The sequence below is a fragment of the Oncorhynchus clarkii genome, chromosome 17, assembly GCF_045791955.1.
Source record: "Oncorhynchus clarkii lewisi isolate Uvic-CL-2024 chromosome 17, UVic_Ocla_1.0, whole genome shotgun sequence".
Classification (NCBI taxonomy): Eukaryota; Metazoa; Chordata; class Actinopteri; order Salmoniformes; family Salmonidae; genus Oncorhynchus; species Oncorhynchus clarkii.
Genome location: NC_092163.1, coordinates 48839060 through 48861639, shown reverse-complemented (window position 1 = coordinate 48861639; position 22580 = coordinate 48839060). Strand labels below are relative to the sequence as shown.

Below are 22580 nucleotides of genomic sequence, written 5' to 3'. Positions count from 1 at the left end.
ACCCGGTAGTCTATGGAGATGCCATTAGGCCAGCTGATGCTGACGTTGACTAGTACAGCTCTCTGAGACCCGTCCAGACGAGACCTCTCGATCCGGGGGTACTGACCCCACTCTGTCCAGAACAGATACCTGTACACACACACACAAGAGCGAGGTCACTTTCCCCTTATTGAGCTGACTAAAGTACTTGGAGTAACCCTGGATTGTAAACGGTCATGGTCAAAAACCATATCGATACGACAGTAGCTAAGATGGGGAGAAGTCTGTCCATCATAAAGCGCTGCTCTGCCTTCTTAACAACAATATCAACCAGGCAGGTCCTACAGGCCTTAGTTCTGTCGTACCTGGACTACTGTTCAGTCGTGTGGTCAGGTGCCACAAAGAGGGACTTTACAATTGGCTCAGAACAGGGCAGCACGGCCCTTAAAAGTCCACAGGGACCTAACATTAATGATATGCATGTCAACCTCTCATGGCTCAATGTGGAGGAGAGATTGACATCATCACTACTTGTATTTGTGAGAGGTATTGACATGCTGAAGGCACCGAGCTGTCTGTTTAAACTACTAGCACACAGCTCAGACACTCATGCATACCCCCACAAGACATGTTACCAGAGGTCTCTTCAAGTCCAGAACAGACTATGGGAGGCACACAGTACTACATAGAGCCATGACTACATGGAACTCTATTCCACATCAGGTAACACCTTATGGAACAGCAGGGACTGTGAAGAGAGACACACACGGGTACAACCACAGGTGCTAGTACACGCACTCCACATACACCTACATTGTAATTCTGTTGTATGGTGGTATAATACTATGTGTATTGTAGATATGTAGTGGTGTAATAATGTTATGTGATGTGCTGTTTTATCTTTTGCCTTAATGTGCTCCCCAGGAAGACCCCCCCCCCCACTTCCCCCTGTGCTCACCCTTTTTCTGGGTGGACAGTGATGGCGCGGGGCTTGTCCAGGCCCTGGGAGATGACCACGTAGCGGAAGGAGCCGTTGAGTCTGGCCACCTCAATCACATCAAAGCCCTGGTCAGTCCAGTAGATGTTCCCTATGGAGGGACAGAGCACCAACACAAAATACAACAGCAATACAAACCAGTCACACTTTTACGACAGTGTATTTTAAACAATCAACATGCTTTACAGTACAACAACATTAATGGGATCAACCACACGAGTCTAACTGATAAAGTAGTTCTGTGGAAGGTCACTGTATCTTTTGGGATGAATAAAGTTCTATACATTCACTGTATGTGACACCTAATACAACTAGGCAAACGGAGAATGCTGCCGTGTTGTTGTGTGGGGGTTGTAGTGTTAACAGGGTTTCCCAGGGTAACCTCAGAGGGCTGATGGAATGCTGCAGTGTTCATTATTCATCCTGCAGTAAGGCTTCGCTCTGTACGCACCCATGTCATGTGACCTGGGCTATACAGGAACCTATCTGGGCTATAGAGGCACCTATCTGTGCTTCTTCCCATCTCCTCGGTCTAACCCTCTTCCTCTTCCTTTGTTAGCTTCTCCCTCCCTCTGACTGTACTTCTCTCCCTGGCCTTCTCCCTCCCTCCCTCACCTTGCAAAGGTGAAGATGTGATCAGAATGAGTCTCATCTCTCTTCTGTAAGGCTGTGAAGCGTGTCAGCCATGAGTCTGACAGATGTGAATGTGTGTGTGTGTGTGAGAGAGAGAGTGTGTGGACAGTATGAGTTAGTATGCACGTGTCTGTACATGTGCGCGTATGAGTCTGCATGCATGTGTGTATATGTGTGAGCGCGCCTCACCAGCGATCCAGTCGACAGCGATGCCCTCCACTCTGCCGATGCCGTTAGTGACCACATCTTCTCTCCAGGTCTGGTCTCTCTTAGCTCTGCTGATGGTGCTTAGGCCCATGTCCACCCAGTAGATCGTATCATTGTCTGGAGGGGAGAGGAGAGAGCCATCAGTACAGAACAGCAGATCTACTATACCCATTATACTCATTCATTAACATGTTCATGTGGAATGCACCTATTACACTGGCTAGATTCAGCATATTTTCATGACAAGATATTTTTCATCACTACCGATCTAAAAAAAAAATAGATTTTGGTTTTGTATAGTGTTTGAAAACCCCTCCCTCCAAGGTGTGTGTATGTGTGCGTCCCTACCTGCATGGAAGTCTATTCCCACAGCCAGGGAGGTGCCTGACACTGGCACCAGAGCGTCTGACTTGTCCGAGGGATCCAGGGGAATGCCACGGATGCCCTCATGAACAGAGTAAAGAAGGAAGGAGCCCACTCCTGAGGCCGAGGGAAACATTACACAGAGTTTATCACTGGACACACTAAGAGGTCAGTGGCAGTACAAGACATGGAATCTTTCCTGATGAAAACAAATGAATGATTACGATATTATAAACTCCTCTCACTGTCAACTGTGTTAATTTTCAGCAAACGTAACGTGTAAATATTTCATGAACATAACTGAGACAAACTGAACAAGGTCCACAGACATGTGACTAACAAATGGAATAGTGTGTCCCTGAACAAAGGGGGGGGTCAAAATCAAAAGTAACAGTCAGTATCTGGTGTGGCCACCAGCTGCATTAAGTACTGCAGTGCATCTTCTCCTCATGGACTGAACCAGATTTGCAAGTTCTTGCTGTGAGATGTTACCCCACTCTTCCACCAAGGCACCTGCAAGTTCCTGGACATTTCTGGGAGGAACGGCCCTAGCCTTCACCCTCGATCCAACAGGTCCCAGACGTGCTCAATGGGATTGAGATCCGGGCTCTTCACTGGCCATGGCAGAACACTGACATTCCTGTCATGCAGAAAATCATGCACAGAATGAGCAGTACGGCTGGTGGCATTGTCATACTGGAGGGTCATGTCAGGATGAGCCTGCAGGAAGGATACCACGAGGGAGGAGGACGTCTTCCCTGTAACGCACAGCGTTGAGATTGCCTGCAATGACAACAAGCTCAGTCCGATGATGCTGTGACACACCACCCCAGACCATGACAGGCCCTCCACCTCCAAATCGATCCCGCTCCAGAGTACAGGCGGTGTAACGGTCATTCCTTCGACAATAAACGCGAATCCGACCTGTCTCCCTGTAGTGCTGTCTTAGGCATCTCACAGTACGGACATTGCAATTTCTTGCCCTGGCCACATCTGCAGTCCTCATGCCTCCTTGCAGCATGCCTAAGGCACGTTCACGCAGATGTGCAGGGACGCTGGACATCTTTCTTTCTGTGTTTTTCAGAGTCAGTAGAAAGGCCTCTTTAGTGTCCTAAGTATTCATAACGGTGACCTTAATTGCCTACCGTCTGTAAGCTGTTAGAGTCTTAACGACCGTTCCACAGGTGCATGTTCATTAATTGTTTATGGTTCATTGAACAAGCATGGGAAACAGTGTTTAAATCCTTTACAATGAAGATCTGTGAAGTTATTTGGATTTTTACAAATTATCTTTGAAAGACAGGGTCCTGAAAAAGGGACATTTCTTTTTTTGCTGAGTTTATTATATTAAATATAGCACATCCAAATGTAGCTTGTGTTTGTTTGTTTGACTAAAAACTGAGGTATGTTTTGTTTCCATGACTGCAAGACCAGGCATCTATGACGTTTCAAATATCAGAATAAAGATCCAAACAAAATGTTCACGGTGTGTGTCTCACCCTCGCAGGACTGTTGTCCACTCCTGAGGCTGTATCCAGCGGTACACATGCAGGCTCGTGTGGTGGGGGAGGTGGGCAGGCACAGCTGGGAACAGTCTCCATTGCTATTACTGCACAGATTGGTGCCTGGATACACAACACACATTCTCACATAGATTAAAATGGTAATTTCTAATCTATAGCTACCATGCTGCCCAAACATAATGTACACTCTCACACATACAGACACACACAAACACCTTTCTGCACGGTCTCGTTGTAGATCTTCAAGTGCATCATAGCTGAGGTGCTGTTTCTCAGGACCTTCCAGTTCCCTCCGTCACGCTTGTCACAGGTTCCTATCTGGTCAGTCCCCTGGTCCGCCCACCATAGCTTCTCCCCTACACACAACAGCCAATCACAAAATGACATCATTTCATCTCTTCACACAAGTGGGCCAATCAAAATGACCCATCGTACTCATACTATGATCACTCAAAGAACCGATGTTGAGACCTACTGTAGCTCCATTTCTGAGTACTCAAACTGTTCGGGACAGAAAGCTAAAGGCAGATAGGAGTCAGAATGTACAGTCCCAGAGAGAGTGGAGCCAAGTTACATACCCATGATGGCCAGAGCTGTGGCCTTGGTCAGTTTGCCCTTGACCCCCTCCAGAACCTCCAGACCCGAACCATCCAGCTTACAGCGGCTGATGGTGCTGTTCCCTGAGCTGACCCAGTACAACTGCTCTGTGTCAAAGTCTATGGACAGACCTGGAGACAGACAGGGAGGAACATTATGGATGTATCCCAAATTGCAATTTATTCCTTAAATATAGTGCACTATTTTTTCCCTAGAGCCACTCACCCACTGGGCCTTTCTGATTGGTGAAGAGGACACTGCGGTTGCTGCCGTCTGTGTTTGCCATGCTGATGTTGTCTCCATCTGTCCAGTACAGCTTCCTGGAACACAGAGAGAGAGACAGAATATCAATACATCATGCTACTGAAATCACTAGAAGTGACACGACCTGCCGTTCATTAGCCTGGAGAGCGCCTAACAGTGTGTTACCATTAAAACTATTTGTGAAAACTATTTATTCTGTTTTCACACACAATTAGACAACACCCATCACAACGCTCATACTTATTTTTTTATAAGTGAGAAAGGAAATGTTTAAAACTAGCAAAACCATCAACAGCTACACATGTGGAGGATAATATGGAATATTTATCTACTGAACATCTCCTTGACAGATGTAAATGTATGTAGTTATACATCTAGTTTACAATCTATGTAAAAACGTACCCTGTGTTTTAACAGCAGCATCTTTCATTGGGTATAAAGTACAGGAGGCATTTTTTTATTGCAGGGTAAAGGCTAGCTTAGAATACTGTGTGTGGATGTTGATTGGGTTAGGCCAAGCAGAAAACATGTCAGTGGGGATTGGCTAGTGTAGAGTCCTGCAGCAAGAGATTCACTGCATTCAAATTTAATGCCCCATAAATGGCTTCTCTTTCGCTGAAATTCAGAAATTCTCTCTCTCCCTCCCTCTCCCTCACAGAGGCATATGTAGGCTACACACAAAATTGGGCTGAAACAGACAAACTCATAAAAAAAAAAAACACGTACAGAAACACATGCAATCAGAATTCACAAATGAATTGGCCCGCATGGAAAACTAGAAACATAGAAACTGTAAATTATGTTTGTCCTGTTACCACAAGTATTTCCATGACAGAATGAAAAATACATTTTGGACTGACCAATGTAGACATTTTCAAATGTATCACATTTTGACGTGTAAGCTTTTGGACATCAAAGCAATGTTGAGGGAATCCTATTTCAGTCAGAATAATATAATCAGATGATAAGATATACAAAACCTTGCAGAGAGTCTATCCGACTGACAATCTCTTAGAAAAAATATTAACTATTGGAACCAAGACTTAAAAATAACTGATATTGGCACAAGATGAAGGGAGTTTTGGAAAATAACGAACAAAATTACAGTTGTACACTAAATCAAGTATAAACTAATGTATAGGATGTATTATACAAGAGACAACATTCACAAATTCTACAGCACAACGGCAGAGTTATGTCTTAAGTGTAAAACTAACAATGACTCAATAATTCATGCCTTCTGGGAGTGCTATGAAGTCAAAAAGTTATGGGCGGAGTTAAAAAGTTAGTTTTTCAATGTAAATGTACTTTTAATTCGTCTAACTGCATATTTCAAGACATGGCATATGAGGGTGCGGGGAGATACCCAATGGGTTGGACAATATTATTTCCGTCACTTATTTTGAAGAAGCTATTACTTAAATACAGGAAGTCAAATGATACTCCAACGTTAAGAAAATGGAAGAATCAAATTATTTATAATTTTAATGTTTGGCAGCGAATACAGCATCGAGTCTTCTGGGTATGACCCTACAAGCTTGGCACACCTGTATTTAGGGACTTTCTCCAACTCTTCTCTGCAGATCCTTTCGATCTCTGTCAGGTTAGATGGAGTGTTGCTGCACAGCTATTTTCAGGTCTCTCCAGAGATGTAAGATCGGGGTCAAGTCCGGGCTCTGGCTGGGCCACTCAAGAACATTCAGAGACTTGACCTGAAGCCACTCTTGCGTTGTCTTGGCTGTGTGCTTAGGGTCATTGTCCTGTTGGAAGGTGAACCTTCACCCCAGTCTGAGGTCCTGAGCTTTCTGGAGCAGGTTTTCATCAACAATCTCTGTACTTTGCTCCGTTCATCTTTCCCTCGATCCTGACTAGTCTCCCAGTTCCTGCCACTGAAAAACATCCCCACAGACTGATGCTGCCACCACCATGATTCAGCATAGGGATGGTGCCAGGTTTCTCCAGATGTGACGCTTGGCATTAAGACCAAATAGTTCAATATTGGTTTCATCAGACCAGAGAATCTTGTTTGTGCCTTTTGGCAAACTCCAAGCGGGCCGTCACATGCCTTTTATTGAGATGTGGCTTCCGTCTTGCCATTACCATAAAGGCCTGATTGGTGGAGTGCTGAAAAGATGGTTGTTCTTCTGGAAAATTATCCACAGAGGAGCTCTGTCAGTGACCATCAGGTTCTTGGTCACATCCCTGACCAAGGCCCTTCTCCCCCGATTGCTCAGTTTGGCCGGCTCTAGGAAAAGTCTTGGTGTTTCCAAACTTCTTCCATTTAAGAATGATGATGCCACAGTTCTTGGGGACCTTCAATGCTGCAGAAATGTTTTGGTACAATTCCCCAGATATGTGCCTCGACACAATCCTGTCACGGAGCTCTACAGACAATTCCTTCAACCTCATGGCTTGGTTTTCGCTCTGACACGCACGGTCAACTGTGGGACCTTATATAGACAGGTGTGTGCGCCTTTCCAAATCATGTCCAATCAATTGAATTTACCACAGGTGGACTCCAATCAAGTTGTAGAAACATTAAGGATGATCAATGGAAACAGGATGCACCTGAGCTCAATTTCAAGTCTCATAGTGAAGGGTCTGCATACTTAAGTAAATAAGGTATCCGTTTTAAATTTTTAATACATTTGCCAAAAAGTGCGATCCTTGATAAAAACCTGCTCCAGAGTGCTCAGGATCTCAGACTGGGGTGAAGGTTCACCTTCCAACAGGACAATGACCCTAAGCACACAGCCAAGACAGCACAGGAGTGGCTTCAGGACAAGTCTCTGAATGTCCTTGAGTGGCCCAGCCAGAGCCCGGACTTGAACCCGATCGAACATCTCCGTAGAGACCTGAATATAGCTGTGCAGCGACACTCCCTATCCAACCCGACAGAGCTTGAGAGGATCTACAAATAAGAATGGGAGAAATTCCCCAAATACAGGTGTGCCAAGCTTGTAGCGTCATACCCAGAAGACTCGAGGCTGTAATCACTGCCAAAGGATCTTCAACAAAGTACAAGGGCCTGAATACTTATATTAATGTCATATTTCAGTTGTGTTTTATTTTAAATTTGCACAAATTTCTAAACCTGGTTTTGCTTTGTCATTATGGGGTATTGTGTGTAGATTCATTAGGGGGGGAAACTATTGAATCCATTTTAGAATAAGGCTGTAACGTAACAAAATGTGGAAAAAGTCAAATGGTCAGAATACTTTCATTGTATACAGTATATAAATTCCAATTGTACTTTATCAAAACCTTTTGTCTATTGCTTTTGTCTATTTATGTTTCTGTTTATTGTAAAAAAAACAAGAAAAATGTATGCAATCAAAGACAGCACACACACACTTGGATGTGATGCCTGCCTAAAACAATATAGGGCGATTCATGTGCATTTGTGATTGCTTTAGCATGTGTGTCACTCTATTTCAATCAAGGAGGTACTTAACCCCCCCCCCACTTCCACCACACCCTGCATTTGTTTAGGTATCATGCGTTTGAATACAGTTCCTGCAAACAATTTAAACATCCCAGTCTCTCCCCTTATCCCCCCTTTCCCAGCCCCCTCCTCTCCTGGACTCATTATAAGCAGTGTGTGTGTGTGTGTGTGTGTGTGTGTGTGTGTGTGTGTGTGTGTGTGTGTGTGTGTGTGTGTGTGTGTGTGTGGGAAAGAGGAGACAGCTTCAGCATCTGCTTCTGGTTTTTCCCCCATGCCAGCAGCTAAGCCCAGATCGGAAACATTCCTCAGCTTAAGTAAGTCTCTCAGAAAACAGAGAAAGGACAAAAAAGGCAGAGGCATTCTCAAAGATAATATCCCCTCCGCATCCGCCCCACACATACTCACAAACACACTCAGACAAAGAAGAGCACTCTTACTCACACACACACACACACACACACTTAGAGATAAAAACACAAACAAGAAATGTCTGTTAGTGATCTTAGGAGCGGATGTATGCCTGCTGAGCTTTTGTCTCTTTAAAGACCAAGACAGAGAAAGAGAGAAAAACATAAAAAAAAGTTTGAGAGGGAAGTAAATTGAGGCGAGAGAGAGAGAGAGAGAGAGAAAAAACAAATTGAGACACAGAGATCGGCCAGTGTGTGACAGTGTGTAAATAATGTATGGCTTTCAGCACAGAAGCCATCTGTCGAGAAAGAGGAAAGGGAGAGAGAGAGAGATAACAAGGGATAGATGAAAAGGGAGAGATGAGAGAGGAATTGGAGTCCCTTCTAGAGCGGGAGAGCTGGCTGCTAGAGGTCAGCCACGATCTAAACTACCCTGCCTATCATGGCAGACTTCTAGCTGTGGGAAGCCTGCCTGACAGTCAGACGGTCTCTGTGTGTGAGTGTGTGTGTATGCATATATGTGTGTGTGTGTGTGTGTGTGTGTATGCATGTATGTGTGTTAGAGGTGAAAGCAGTAGGGTGTCTGACAGCCATTTCTTAACGCTGCATTGATCTCAGTGAAACAGCTTTATCATGTCTGTGTGTCTGTTCTACTTACCCCAGTATGGGGTGCAGCACCAGACAGTGAGGTTTATCCAGGCCCTGGATGACAGCGTTCTTAAAGGATCCATCCAGTCTGGCCACATTGATCTGCTTCTTATTGGCATCATAGCTGGTCCAGAACAGGTTCCTAGACACCCAGTCTACTGCCAGACCATGGGCGTTGGGCAGGTCTAGGGAAAGACAAAGTTATCCAAGAGACAACGCAAAAATATAAAATGTTCATTAAATGACATGCGTTTCCCTACCCTGTACGAGGTCTTCGAACAAGGAGACCCACAAATATGTAGGTTTCTAATTGGAATTAACTACCCCTCAATGCTAAACTAATTAAATGACAGATTGTTGGACTCATTCTGTATAAACTAGCTATTTGACTATTTCAACCAAAGCAAGGTAGATATTCCCACAGTAAATTCCCTACCAGCAGACACCACGGTCTCCACTCCGGTGCCGTTGATGAAGGCTCTCTTGATGGTCTGGGTTCGGACGTCTGACCAGTAGATCCGGTGCTCCACGGCATCATAGTCCACCACGGTCACGTTGTCTATGTCTGGCACGGTGAAGGAGATGATGTAGTTATAGTAGGGGTTGTCTATGTCCACTCCCCTGATCTCGATCTGACGGGCATACAGCAGGAACTGACGGGACTCTGGAGAGGGAGAGAAGGACATGACATATTAAGGAGGGAGGAGAGGGGAGTTAGGGAGGGGTGGGTTTGGGGAGTTATGGTGAGTATGTACGGCTTCTATTCGATCGAACGGACATACAGCAGGGACTGACTGGAAGAAAAGGGGTTCAATTGTGATGGAGTGTGTGTGCGAGCACGCGTGCGTGTGCTAGCGAGTATGTGTGTGAAATGTCTTTGCCACTTAAGAGTCCACTTAATACAATCTCCCACAATAACAAGCAGTCAGGAGTGAGGCGTGTATGTTAACTGATTGTACTTGGCTCTTCTCAGCCTGTCTAGATCAGATAGCCCAGGCATGTGTGTATACTCTAGGTAGTGAATGAGGGAGAGTTGTGGCTGATGCCAGCTTTAAACAGTGGGCCTCTCCATTCCTTTACGCCACAGATAATAGAAACTGCTCCCCTGAATACGAAACACACGCATACACAGACGCACACACACACCCTTTCACTTTAGAGACAAGGCCTAAACCCCTCAAACTCTCTTGGCGTCATAAGTGACAGAATCCAGGAGATAATCCTGACTGTTTGTGGACTGTGACACAAAGCCAATGGGGGGGGGGGGGGGATGAGGGATGTTTGTTCCCTCTAGACCCCCTGTGGTTAGAATAAACCTCTGTACGTGGGTACTGGAGAAGAGACCTGTCTCTGAATCATCACACACACACACCATGAATCCCACTGTGTCATTCTCAGCAACTCCACCTCTCTGCCAAGCCAAGAACAGAGAAGGGGACAATCTGCCAGCTCAGGGGATGAGGAAGAGACGTGTGTGTGTGTGTGTGTGTGTCTGTAGGAGCAGCGGTTTTGTTTGTCCACCTGTTCCAGGTGTTCGATTGATTGTATGTGTGTACGTGCACGTGTTAAGGTGTGTTTACCATAGCAAGCGTGTTTGTCGGCTCCCAGCTTCATGAGATGAGGGCAGGCACAGGAGAAGGTCTGGTTGTAGTTGATGAGACACAGGTGAGAACAGGGACCTGTGCCATTGTTAGCTGCACACGGATTAGGAGCTGTGGAGAAAAAGAGCGAGAGAGCAGGGATAGAGACAGTGGTAAAGAGAGAAAGAGGTAGAGCGTAAGCACAAGGAAAATGGAGGGTGGTAGAGAAAGAGAAGAGAAGGGGAGGGAGAGCGAATGAGAGGGGGAAAGGAATTGGTAGAGAAGCGATAAGAGGGCGAAATGGAATGCGAGAGACGAGGAGAAAGAGAGAAGGAAAATGTGAGGAAAGGATAAGCGAGGGGACGAGAGAAAGAAAGGGAAGGAGGGAGGAAAATATCAATTACAATCATCCAGTATGTGCATATAAAACAGCTCTTACCACTCAGGCCTATCTGTCTCATCCATAAATGGATGGTTTTCTGAGCATGGCCATTTTGAGGTGAGCGGTTGTGACAGGGGAGGCCAGATGCCACTACCCTCCTGAATGACACATGGACTTAGAGAAGCTGTCAATCAAAGTGGCCACTGACTCGGGACACTGTCAATTCAAAGTAGCTAACCTCTTTTAAACACCAAGTTTGTTAGCAGGTGTGTGTGTGTGTGTGTCTTACCTTGGGGCTGTCTGGAAGGATGGTAGACCTGCAGGTCAAAAGGTTGTGTGTTGGTTCTCTGGACCACGGTTACGTTGTTACCGGTCCACTTATTAGCCTTGGCCAGCGTGTTGGTCCTCCAGTCCGTCCAGTAAACCTCTCCCCCGTACATAGTGACTGCGAATGGGTGCGACAGGTATTCGTGTCCCCTCAGCACCTCGATCAGGCCGGAACCATCATATTTGGCTGAGTAAATAGCATCAGACCTGGAAGATGGATGGAAAACAACACAATACAGTGACTTATGACAGCCTTTGTATGCTGTCTGTCTGTCTGTCTGTCTGTCTGTATATACACTGTATGTCCTCTCTCTGACCTGGCGTCGATCCACAGGATGCGTAGCTCCAGGTAGTCTACAGTGAGTCCGTTGGGCCAGCCCCCATTTCCTGTCTCCTTATGGATGGTCCTCCTTCCCTCACCACTCATGGAAGCTGCCTCGATCCTTGGCATACTGGCATCCCAGTCCGTCCAAAACAGAATCCTACAGAAATAAGGATGGTCCAGTAAACCCAATAAAACAAAAACCAATGACTGAAATCAAGACTCAGTTTTAAGCCGTGTGTATACTCATTCCTAGCCTGGTCCCAGATGGGTTTGTGCTGCCTTTCCAACTCCTATGGTCATTGTCAACATAGGAGTTAGCAATACAGCACCAACAGATCTGGGACCAGACTAACCCATTCCCAGCAGTGTGCTGGTTCTCACCCGTAGCGGGGGTCCAGGGCGATGGCCCGGGGGTGCTCCACCTCCCCAGCCAGCAGAGTGGTCCTCATGGTTCCGTCCAGCTTGGCCACTTCTATCTGGTCCAGGTTACTCTCCACCCAGTAGATGTTCCCTGCTATCCAGTCCACCGCCAGACCCTCTGGAGTGGCCAGGCCATACTGGATCACCACATCAAAACTAGTCAGAGCTGGAGCAGGGAAGGAGGGAGAGGTTGTGGTTCATTAGATTGTGAAGCTTTGCTGTGATCGTTTACCCTTTTCTGTAGACCTATTCAATTTGTCATTAAAAAGTTGTCAAAGTGTCTTACCAGTACCATGAACATCAATCACACAGCGACAGTTTCTAATGCCGATGCAGCCCCAGCGTATCTAATAATGCCACCTACACAGCCACGACTCTCCCTACGACTGACAGGATACATTCTACTCCCGTTTGAGCCTAAGCAAACAACATGACGTGAGGCGCCAGTGAAAATAAAAGAAGCGAGGAGAAGAAACTATTCTTTTCATCCCCCCTCTCTCACCCATTCATTTTCCCATTACAGGTCCCTAATCAGAGAGAACGGCCTAATTATTAGTCATTATCCTGACTGGAGTAGACACACACACACACACACACACACACACACACTCCTTATGCTTCCCACTGTAATGAATGGGCCTCTTCTGCTCTATAGATTGTGTTTGATTGATTGGTTTTGCATTTTTGAAGGTAGCGGTTTAGTTTTGATTGATTGGCTTTGCCTGTTTGGAAGGTGACAGTGTGGGTTTGATTGATTTGTTTTGTCTTTCGGCGTGGAGCTGGACCATCTGCTTTGTTATTTACCAGCTGCTTCCCCTCAGCAGCTATAGGCCTGCACAGCACAGTACAACTACTATTCCCAGAATTCCCCACTGTGAAGGCAATTGGGAAATCATGGAAGTTGGGGTACTCCACTAAAGACAAAGTGTGCTGTTGGTCTCAATGACTATACACAAACTAGAGGTAAAAAGTGGAGAAATCCAAAGCATACCTTTCACTATAGTGAGTGTGCATGAATGTGATAGTGGACCTGAATGAGGACAGAGTCTGTATACATTATGCGTGTGTGGTAAAAGACACTCACCTCCGTTCTCGGACAGTTTGCCGCGGTAGATCTTGTCCTCCACCACGTCGGTCCAGTAGAGAGCATTCTCGGCGAGGTGGAAGTCCAAGGCGATGGTGTTCCTCAGGCCAGGCACCAGCACGCTGAACTCTCCCTTGTTCAGGTCGATACGTCGGATCTCATGGCGGTTGGAGAAGATGATGAAGGGCTTGAAGGGATCTGAGGTGAAGACAGGAGATTACATAATCATTGTGATGTACTGGTGCCTGTTGGTGGCAGCGGTGGGATCCCTGCATCTATTTTGCACCCAGTGCATCCTGGGTAATGTAGTAAGAAAAAGCTGTAAATCGAGGAATGTTTCCTCCCAAGGCTTGATTATAAGGGTGTTGGGTCCTGGTTTCAACTTATTCAAAGTAGAAATGAACAGCTTTAACAGTAAATGCCTTCCATTATTTCAGTTTGCCTGGTCATGACTAAAATCCAGTAACTAAACAATACTGTGGCGATCCATTAGTCGTTGGCTGTTAGGAACCTGAATACAACCATGGTAGTGTGACGCACACACAGTGCTATGTGGCTAAATGAAAGAGGAACGTAGTTAGGAACCCGTCTAATCCCTGGTAATTAAAAGCCTGTATGTATTAAATGGAGGAGAGTTATCTCCGGACGACAGACAGTGTGATGAATGGTTGTGTTGTGTGTGTGTGTGTGTGTTTGTGTGTAACTCAGACTGTCGCTGTGGGTGCAGGGCTGAATTATATGCAGCTTTATTTGAGTCAGTGGCTAGTTTCTGTGAGGAGGTCAGAGCCTTGAGTATGTATGTGGGTAACAGTGTTCTTCCATTACACTGATTGAGTTTTCCCTATCCCTTCCTCTTATTCTATATTTATCCCTCCTCCCTTTCCCCTTTACAAGTTCCCCAACTTTCCTCAATCTACCTCCTCTTCTTTGTTGTTAGTCTTCTACTCTACTCATCTCCTTATCCCTTTCTCTCTATCCTACATTCACAGCTAGAAGCCCCCCCCCCCCCCCCCAACTATTCTCATGTCCCCGTTTCGATTTTCTGCTCTCCCTCTCCTCCTTCTGTTCTTCAATCCCTTGTCTCCCCTCCAGCTCTCTTCTCATCCTCATATGAACACCGCCTCTAGCCTCCTGCCTCCTCGCCTATCCTCTCCCACCCTCTGTTTATTGTCCAGAGCGGTGGTATCAGCTCCCAGTCAGAGTTTGGTGGAACCACTGAAACCACCCAGCTTCCTGCCAATACGCCTCATCCTCTCTCTCCTACTCACTCACCTCATTTGCTCTCTCTATCGCCTGAACAAAAACCACAATACTTCCTGGAAATGTACTGTAGTTTCCTTTTCCTTCCCTTGCGGATCCTAAACCCAATCCCCACTCTCACTTTGACTCTCCCCACATCCATCATGTTGACACACATCACCCTCTGTGCCAGTGTCTTTCATTCTCATAATCCTTAGAATCTCTCCGTTCTCTTCAATTTCACTCCCAACCACCATATCCCCCTCTTCTTCTCTCCTTCCCAGTTTCCCACCCTTTAACCTCCCCTGCTCTTCCATTCCCTCTTTTCTCCAAGCCTCCCATCACCCTCTCAGTCTTCTCCAACCCACCCTCCTCACCAGTGCTCTTGCAGTTCTCCTGATCAGGCTCCAGCTCCCAACCCTCGTAGCAGGAACACTTGACACTGAACTTGTCCTGCTCACAGCGCTGGCTACACTTGAGGTGTTTGGCGCAGAAGCTCTGGATCTGACAGGTCTTGTTGTTGGAGTCAAGCTCCATGCCCAGGGGGCAGGAACACACCACGCCCTCCCCGGGGGCTACTGTACAGTTATGGCTGCAGTCGCCGTTATCCAGCGAGCACAGGTCTGCAGGGAAAGAGAGGGATGGGTGTTACAGGAGGAGGTGACACTGAACAAAAACAATGGGCCAACACTCTTCTAGAGCTCTCTCTCATGCGGAATACACAACAATGACATAACAGGCATCATAAACAGTCACGACAGCTCAACTTGCAATATTCCCGGTTTTACTCTGGCACGTTGGTGTCAGCGGTGGGATCCCTGTCCTACCGCCCGGTGCATCCTGGGTAATGCAGTCTTTAGTAGCAGCAGGTCTTACCACAGAGTTTCTCGTCAGAGCCGTCGGGGCAGTCGTCTGTGCCGTCACACAGCTTCTCAGCGGGCAGACAGATGGTGGAGTCGTTGGCACACACATGGTGGGAGAGCTTACACACCAACGCCTCACAGTTGTCCTCGTCTGAGTTGTCCTCACAGTCACTGTCCCCGTCACACACCCAGGCCTTACTGATACAGCGGGCTAGGGATAGGTCAGAGGGCAAAGGTCAGACGTTACAGGCAGATACAGTCCACAATAACAAAAATACAGCTACAACCAAATGCAGTCCATCTCCACCAGATAACTGAGCTACCCATTTCAATACTGTTACATTTATGTTTTTCAACAGGCAAATCTTCCATTCTCCCCCCCCCCCCCCCCATTTCATTTAAACTCCCAGAATTTCTTCCTTATTTCTGTGTCACAACCATCCCCATTCCCCCAGTCTCCGTACCAGAGTCTCTACAACCAAACTTGACGGCAGGGTCACACATGTGTGTGACACCTTCGCAGTTCTTCTCATCGCTCAGGTCCATGCAGTCTGTGTCCCCGTCGCAGCGCCAGCGCATAGGGATGCACAGACCGTCCATACGACACTGGAACTCATCCGTGTGACATCCGCCAGGGGGACGCGTGGCTGGGGAGGGAGAGTGATGGAAAGAGAGAGAGTATTATATCACTACCATAACACTCAAACAATTACAGAAATGGAAATGTATTAACAACAGAGATATTTAGGCCTCTGAGTTTTTACAGAACCAGGTAAAACTCTGGGCCCTTGTCATAAGGGTGGCAGGGTAGCCTAGTGTTTAGAGCGTTAGACTAGTAACCGAAAGGTTGCAAGTTCGAATCCCCGAGCTGACAAGGTACAAATCTGTCGTTCTGCCCCTGAACAGGCAGTTTAACCCACTGTTCCTAGGCCGTCATTGAAAATAAGATTTTGTTCTTAACTGACTTGCCTGGTTAAATAAAGGTCAAATAAAAAATAAATAAAATAAGCTATGACTTTTCATCTGTGTTCATAATTTTTGTAAGAGTTGGAGTAACTGAGTAACTGCCAATGCTGGTGATTTTGAAAAAATGCTAATGACACCACATTAGGACAGATATTGAGTCATTCACTACCTTTCTCCCACTGTGGGGCTCCAATGGGAAACAAGGACACTCTCTATCCCAGGGGATCAGTTTGACCAGAACATCACGCATCAATGATGGACACTATTCACCAACTATTCACTCAACGGGTAATAAAAAGAGACTGGTAAAACCAACAGGCATCTGGCACAGACAAAGACACAGATGGCAAAATTTGGCTAAGGTGTTGGCATGTGTGTGGACCTCACAGTGGGCAGAAGCTTGACAATGCCATGAGACAAAAGATGACGTGATTCATTCACACACACAATACATCAAATCACATCATTAACAAAATGCTGACATTCACTAACGACCTGTCATGGCTAAATGAATGGAAACCAATGACCCAAAGACGCCCACGAGTCAAGGGTTGGCAGTGCCACAATGCCAGGGTGATGCAGCGCACTGAAGGGTACAGCTTTCGCGCAGAGGCCATGCTCCAGTGGATTACCAATAGAGCCATCATTGGCATCTGTGATTACGGAATTAATTGAAAGACTCGGACGTCAACGGTCAATGGCTGTCACAGAGTTTCATGTGTCACGTCAAAGTGAACAAAGTACTGTAGGTTTCTTTTTGATAATTGGAAATAGTGTGCTCCAAAATGGCTGTGCAAGTGTGGAAGACCATGAGACTAAATCTGTGTAAGTATGTGTGTTAGGTTTCATTGTGCAGGTGTTTGTGTGAGCATGTGCGCGCGTGTGTGTATGTGTGTGTAAAAGATCCTGAAGCATCCTGCCTGCCTGCCCTCCATTAAAACCTCCGGATTCTGCTTCTCCCTGGGCCCTGCGAGGGGAGCCAAAACCAGACCAGCCCATTAGCCAGCACCACAGGGGGGGCGGGGGGGGGGGTTACAGGCCACAGGCCATATGTTCATTCAAAATTCCCCTGATAGTATTTCATATTTAACTTGTCTGTTTCTCGTCTAAGACGTTGTTTCTTTTGGTTCAGATCCTACGCAACAAATGTAATAAAGTGGTTTGGAGTTGACCACAGGAAAGTTTCCTTTCAGGTGAGGCGTTCCACAATTCTCGACCAACTAAGCAACATGGGACATAATCGGATGCAGTGTTTACAGTATAAATAGTGAGTTTGTTTCCCCAATTCTTAATTATATGTTCGAAGGAGATACTAGCAGGTTTATAAGCTAGAGGGAGAGATGGAGTAGTGTTTATGACATAATTGCATGTCTGTTGCACAACTAGGAACATGATGTAGTGAGGTTTCACACAGTCAACAGCCATCTAGAAGCCTGTTGTAGACTAACCCTTTAGTAGTAGTTGACACACCCAGACAGCGATTGGTTGGTTACGGAGCCGACATGGAATCAACACTCACAATGATTGGTGAGTTACGGAGTTCACACAAAGATTGGTGGGTTACGCTCTCACAGACAGCGATTGGTGGGCTACAGTGCCGACACTCACCCTGATTGGTGCAGTTGGCGTGAGTCTCGTCGCTGTAGTCTCCACAGTCATTGTCTCCGTCGCAGGTCCAGTAGTCCGGGATGCAGCGGCCGCTGTTACACTTGAACTGGGCGCTGGAGCAGGAGTGGCTGCAGCCTGCCTCGTCACTGTTGTCCCCACAATCATTATCTGCAAGGCAAACGCAGTCAAACCTCTACCTCACACCGCTCATACACACAGCATAGGCAGACTAGAGTGAAAGACAAAAACAAAATCTCCCAGGTTATTGTTTATGTACCTGGTCATTTACATTAGTTATGAACACTGTCAATGTCAGTTCTCTCGTCACTCAGACAATAGGTTATCACAATGTAAATAGCCTTTACACAACTATTGTTCATAATGCAATTTCCATGACATGAAATGCAGACTCGCATACAAAAACACTTAACATTACATTTACAAATTAATTTCAATGTGAGGAAAAAAGGAGAAGAGATAGAGGAAAATAATCACAGAAACTGCATAGATCAAACCATGCACCACGAGTGAATGTACCCAGCACTGATACATTGAGCTTGGCAGCAGAGGAGATGCTTCCCCACAGACCTCATCTAAGCACTTCTAACAGGGAGGTTTGTCTGGTAACTAAACCTTAATGGTGTCCACTGGCAGATGAATATAAAAAGTAAGCTCACTATTGCCGATAGGGTTGAGGCCAATTGGACCTTGTTGTTTAATAATGAACAACAAATGTTCTCCATCTTTGATTCTTGTCCATTCATTACGATTACAATGGAGAGCTCTTCCTCCTGCATTAAGTGGGTGAGTAGAAGCAGTAAGAGCCTCCATTATCGGTCTATTGAGATGAATAATTAACTACTGTTAAAGGGTAAAGCTGCCGTTAGTAAGGAAAGCATCCCTGGTTCCCCCTACAGTAGCAGGTCTCCCTCTCCCTCCCCTCTGGGGCCCCCCTAGCGAGCCCTGGCTTTGGTGCATGTTGATCTATGCACTAACCGGTCGGGTTCGGACAATTCAACTCATCAGAGCCGTCCCCACAATCCTTTTCTGAAACAAAGAAATCAACGGAGACAGCGGAGTGGGCGGACGGCACGACAACAATACACATTGAACAACAACACAACGAGCCAATGACAATGAGAGAAGAAACAAACACACAAACACCCTTGCCAAATAGAGAGGAAAGCTGTAGTCAGAGACATGTGGACATCAAATGACATGCGTAGCAACGAGTCAGTGATAGAGCTGGTGATGACTAGAGATGCACACGCAGTAGGAGAACGAGGAAGACGAAGGAGAGACACTCACCATTGTCACAGCGCCAGTTGATGTTGATGCAGCGTCCGTTATTGCAGGTGAACTGGGTGAGAGGGAAACAGGTGGGGTAGGCTGGACGGAGAGAGAGAATGAGAGAGAGCAAATGGAAGACCGAGTGCTTCGTGTCATAAGAAACAACAGTAACAGTAACTTACGACTTTACTAGCTATGACCATGATAGTTCCGGGCCGCACTACGAGCCTGGTTTTCAGTGATATGGGTATTGTGTTTTGTCTTTTCTGAGGAAGATTTATTTTCTGTGTGTTATAGCATAAGAGAAAGATAAGGGTCAAGGGTCAAAGGTGAGGCAGGTGAACTACCACATGACGCAGGCTCGTCAGAGCGGTCCCCACAGTCATCGTCCAGGTCACATGTCCAGGAGATGGGGATACAGCGACCGCTGGCACACGAGTACTGGTTGGGGGGGCAGGTGCGTGCTGAAATGGTAGGAGTGTGGGGGGGGGCATTGAGATTAATAAACAGTTATCCTCAGGAGAACGACTCCAATAGGATGTTATTAGATTGCCCTTTGAAATGTTACAACAGGAGTTGGATTCATGGGAAATGACAAATGACATTTTGAGGATCTCCAGAGCATTGTGTGGATTCAGTCCATGTATACTGGGCTAAGCTGAGGGAAAGGTCAGCCCTAAACAACCATTGTCTGAACGATGTGTACGACAGAGAAAGAGAGAAAAGAAAGAGAGCAAAACAGAAAAATAAAGAGCGAGAAAGAGAGAAAATAATGTGTACAGAATGTGTGTGTGTTACTCGTGTGTGTGTGTGCGCGTGTGCACATCTGCGTTTGAGCGTGTGAGTCTGTGAGTGTGTGAGCGTCCTACCAGAGCAGGTGGTGTTAGACTCATCCTCGTCATTGCCACAGTCGTTGTCTCCGTCACACAGCCAGCGCAGAGGGATACAGCGGTTGTTCTGACACTTAAACCTGTCGGTCGGACAGGTGTGCTGGTCTGGAGGGGGAGAGAGGGAGGGATTGAAGAAGGATAGAAGGGGGATAGCAGGGGTACAGAGTGTAAGAGGGCACAGACAGACACAGACTCTCTGGCTAGGCTACTGGAGCCTGTCTGCACTCTGACCACAGACAGACAGAGAGAGCTTTTCCAGACCCACCAACATTCCCACATTCCTTCACACACACACACACACACTCTCCCGCAGGCATGTGCAAATACAAACTCCACATAAACACACAAAGTCTGTCGTTTCTCAATTCATTCTGGCATCAAAAGACTGTCAAATTGAAATAATGAAAGGCCATCTGTCTCCAGCTGCACAGAGGCCAAAGGAAAGGTAGCGGATCTAAAATCAGTGTATGTGTGTGTGTCTGTATGCACACTCACGGCAGAGCTCGGGGGCCTCGTCGCTGTTGTCCAGACAGTCATTGTCACCGTCACACTTCCATCGCTCCTGGATACAGCGGTTGTTCTTACAGGCAAACTCCCCTGGCTGACACTGAGGAGGAGGGATGTAGGTGGGGTTGACTGGAGGGAGAGGGGGAGAGAGGGACAGAGGAAGAGATAGACATGGAATGAGAGAAGTTGAACGTTTAAATAACACATTTCACCGACAAAGTTTCATGAGTGGAGAGGGACAGAGAGATACTAGCTAATACACTGCAACCAACACCAATCACATCAGCAACCAACAACAAATACAAACCCTGTCAAAGCAGTGAGTCAACATGAGCCCAGTGTGTGTGTGTGTGTCAAGCCTACTGTCAGACCCTAATCCGCCCCCCCTCCCCACACCCTTAAAATCTGTGCTGACTGCTCCATGCGTGAGAGGGATTTCTATTTGCATTCTATACACATTTGTTCTTTCTTCCCCTCTCAGACACATACACTGACAGTTCAAATTTGAAATAGAGTTTTATTCTAGGCTAATCTCTATAAACCCTGATGTCGGTAGCATGTGATAGAATTCCCTTCCACACGAGTTCACATGCACACACATTGTGGGAGTTTTGAATTGAGGGTAAACTCCTAGTCTCCCTTGCTCCCTGACCTCTCACCTTTACAGCTGGTGTTGTCTTTGTCATCTAGTAGCTGGTCCTCTGCACAGGCACACTGTCTCCCATCAGGGATGGCCAGACACAGACTATTGCAGCCACCGTTATTCACACGACATGCATTAGAACCTGCACAGAGAGAGAGAGGGGGGTTATAAACACACAGATTAGTGTCTGAATATAAGGGTTTGTGCATGCAATGTATGTGTATCAGAGATACAGTGCATTCGGAAAGTATTCAGACCCCTTGACTTTTTCTGCATTTTGTTATTTCAGACCCCTAGACTTTTTTCGCATTGCTTAAATCGTTTTTTCCCCCATCAGTCTACACACAATACCCCATAATAACAAACCAAAAAACAGGTTTTTAGACATTTTTTTATAGAATATTAAATGTACATAAGTGTTCAGACCCTTTACTCAGTACTTGTTGAAGCACCTTCGGCAGCGATTACAGCCTTGATTCTTCTTGGGTATTATGCTACAACCTTGGCACAACTGTATTTGGAGAGTTTATCCCATTCTTCAGATCCTCTCACGCTCTGTCAGGTTGGATGGGGAGAGTTGCTGCACTGCTATTTTCAGGTTTCTCCAGAGATACTCAATCGGGTTCATGTCCAGGATTTGGCAGGGCCACTCGAGGACATTCAGAGAATTGTCCCGAAGCTCGGCTGTGTCCTTAGGGTCGTTGTCCTGTTGGAAGGTGACCCTTCACCCCAGTCGGAGGTCCTTAGCGGTCTGGAACAGGTTTTCATCAAGGATATCTCTGTACTTTGCTCTGTTCGTCTCCCAGTCCCTGCCGCTGAAAAACATCCCTACAACATGATGCTGCCACCACCATGCATCTCTGTAGGGGTGGAGCCAGGTTTCTTCCACACGTGACACTTGGCTGCAGAGATGGTTGTCCTTCTGGAAGGTTCTCCCATCTCCACAGAGGAACTCTGGAGCTCTGCCAGAGTGATCATCAGGTCACCTCCCTAACAAAGGCCCTTCTCCCCCGATTGCTCAGTTTGGCTGAGCGGCCAGCTTTAGGAAAAGTCTTGGTTGTTCCAAAGTTCTTCCATTTAAGAATGATGGAGGCCACTGTTCTTGGGGACCTTCAATGCTGAATAAATATTTTGGTACCCATCCCCAGATCTGTGCCTCAACTCAATCCTGTCTCGGAGCTCTACAGACAATTCCTTTGACCTCATGGCTTGGTTTTTGCTCTGACATGCACTGTCAACTGTGGGACATACAGTGGGGCAAAAAAGTATTTAGTCAGCCACCAATTGTGCAAGTTCTCCCACTTAAAAAGATGAGGCCTGTAATTTTCATCATAGGTACACTTCAACTATGACAGACAAAATGAGAAAAAAGAATCCAGAAAATCACATTGTA

At 46.4% G+C, this 22580-nt stretch overlaps 1 protein-coding gene across 8 annotated transcripts in view; it reads right to left on the bottom strand.

The window, feature by feature from the left end:
- The window catches only part of LOC139371018 (low-density lipoprotein receptor-related protein 1-like), a 172721-nt gene that overhangs the window by 41515 nt on the left and 108626 nt on the right, over positions 1-22580 (bottom strand). For 4 of the 8 annotated variants that reach the window (XM_071111037.1, XM_071111039.1, XM_071111038.1 and 1 more), the window contains exons 15-39: positions 21204-21329; positions 20533-20673; positions 20017-20142; positions 19495-19611; positions 19166-19246; positions 18854-18904; positions 17858-18025; positions 15748-15930; positions 15297-15494; positions 14798-15043; positions 13182-13379; positions 12059-12263; positions 11670-11834; positions 11315-11559; positions 10644-10775; positions 9500-9727; positions 9074-9248; positions 4525-4619; positions 4281-4430; positions 3918-4058; positions 3679-3804; positions 2165-2296; positions 1799-1933; positions 938-1067; positions 3-129 (exon numbers count right to left, since the gene is read on the bottom strand). In XM_071111037.1, the coding sequence (XP_070967138.1) occupies positions 3-129; positions 938-1067; positions 1799-1933; positions 2165-2296; positions 3679-3804; positions 3918-4058; positions 4281-4430; positions 4525-4619; positions 9074-9248; positions 9500-9727; positions 10644-10775; positions 11315-11559; positions 11670-11834; positions 12059-12263; positions 13182-13379; positions 14798-15043; positions 15297-15494; positions 15748-15930; positions 17858-18025; positions 18854-18904; positions 19166-19246; positions 19495-19611; positions 20017-20142; positions 20533-20673; positions 21204-21329 (3821 nt within the window). The remainder of the gene's footprint in view (positions 1-2; positions 130-937; positions 1068-1798; positions 1934-2164; positions 2297-3678; positions 3805-3917; positions 4059-4280; positions 4431-4524; positions 4620-9073; positions 9249-9499; positions 9728-10643; positions 10776-11314; positions 11560-11669; positions 11835-12058; positions 12264-13181; positions 13380-14797; positions 15044-15296; positions 15495-15747; positions 15931-17857; positions 18026-18853; positions 18905-19165; positions 19247-19494; positions 19612-20016; positions 20143-20532; positions 20674-21203; positions 21330-22580) is intronic. The other 4 variants (XM_071111041.1, XM_071111043.1, XM_071111042.1 and 1 more) reach the window with 1 other exon arrangement.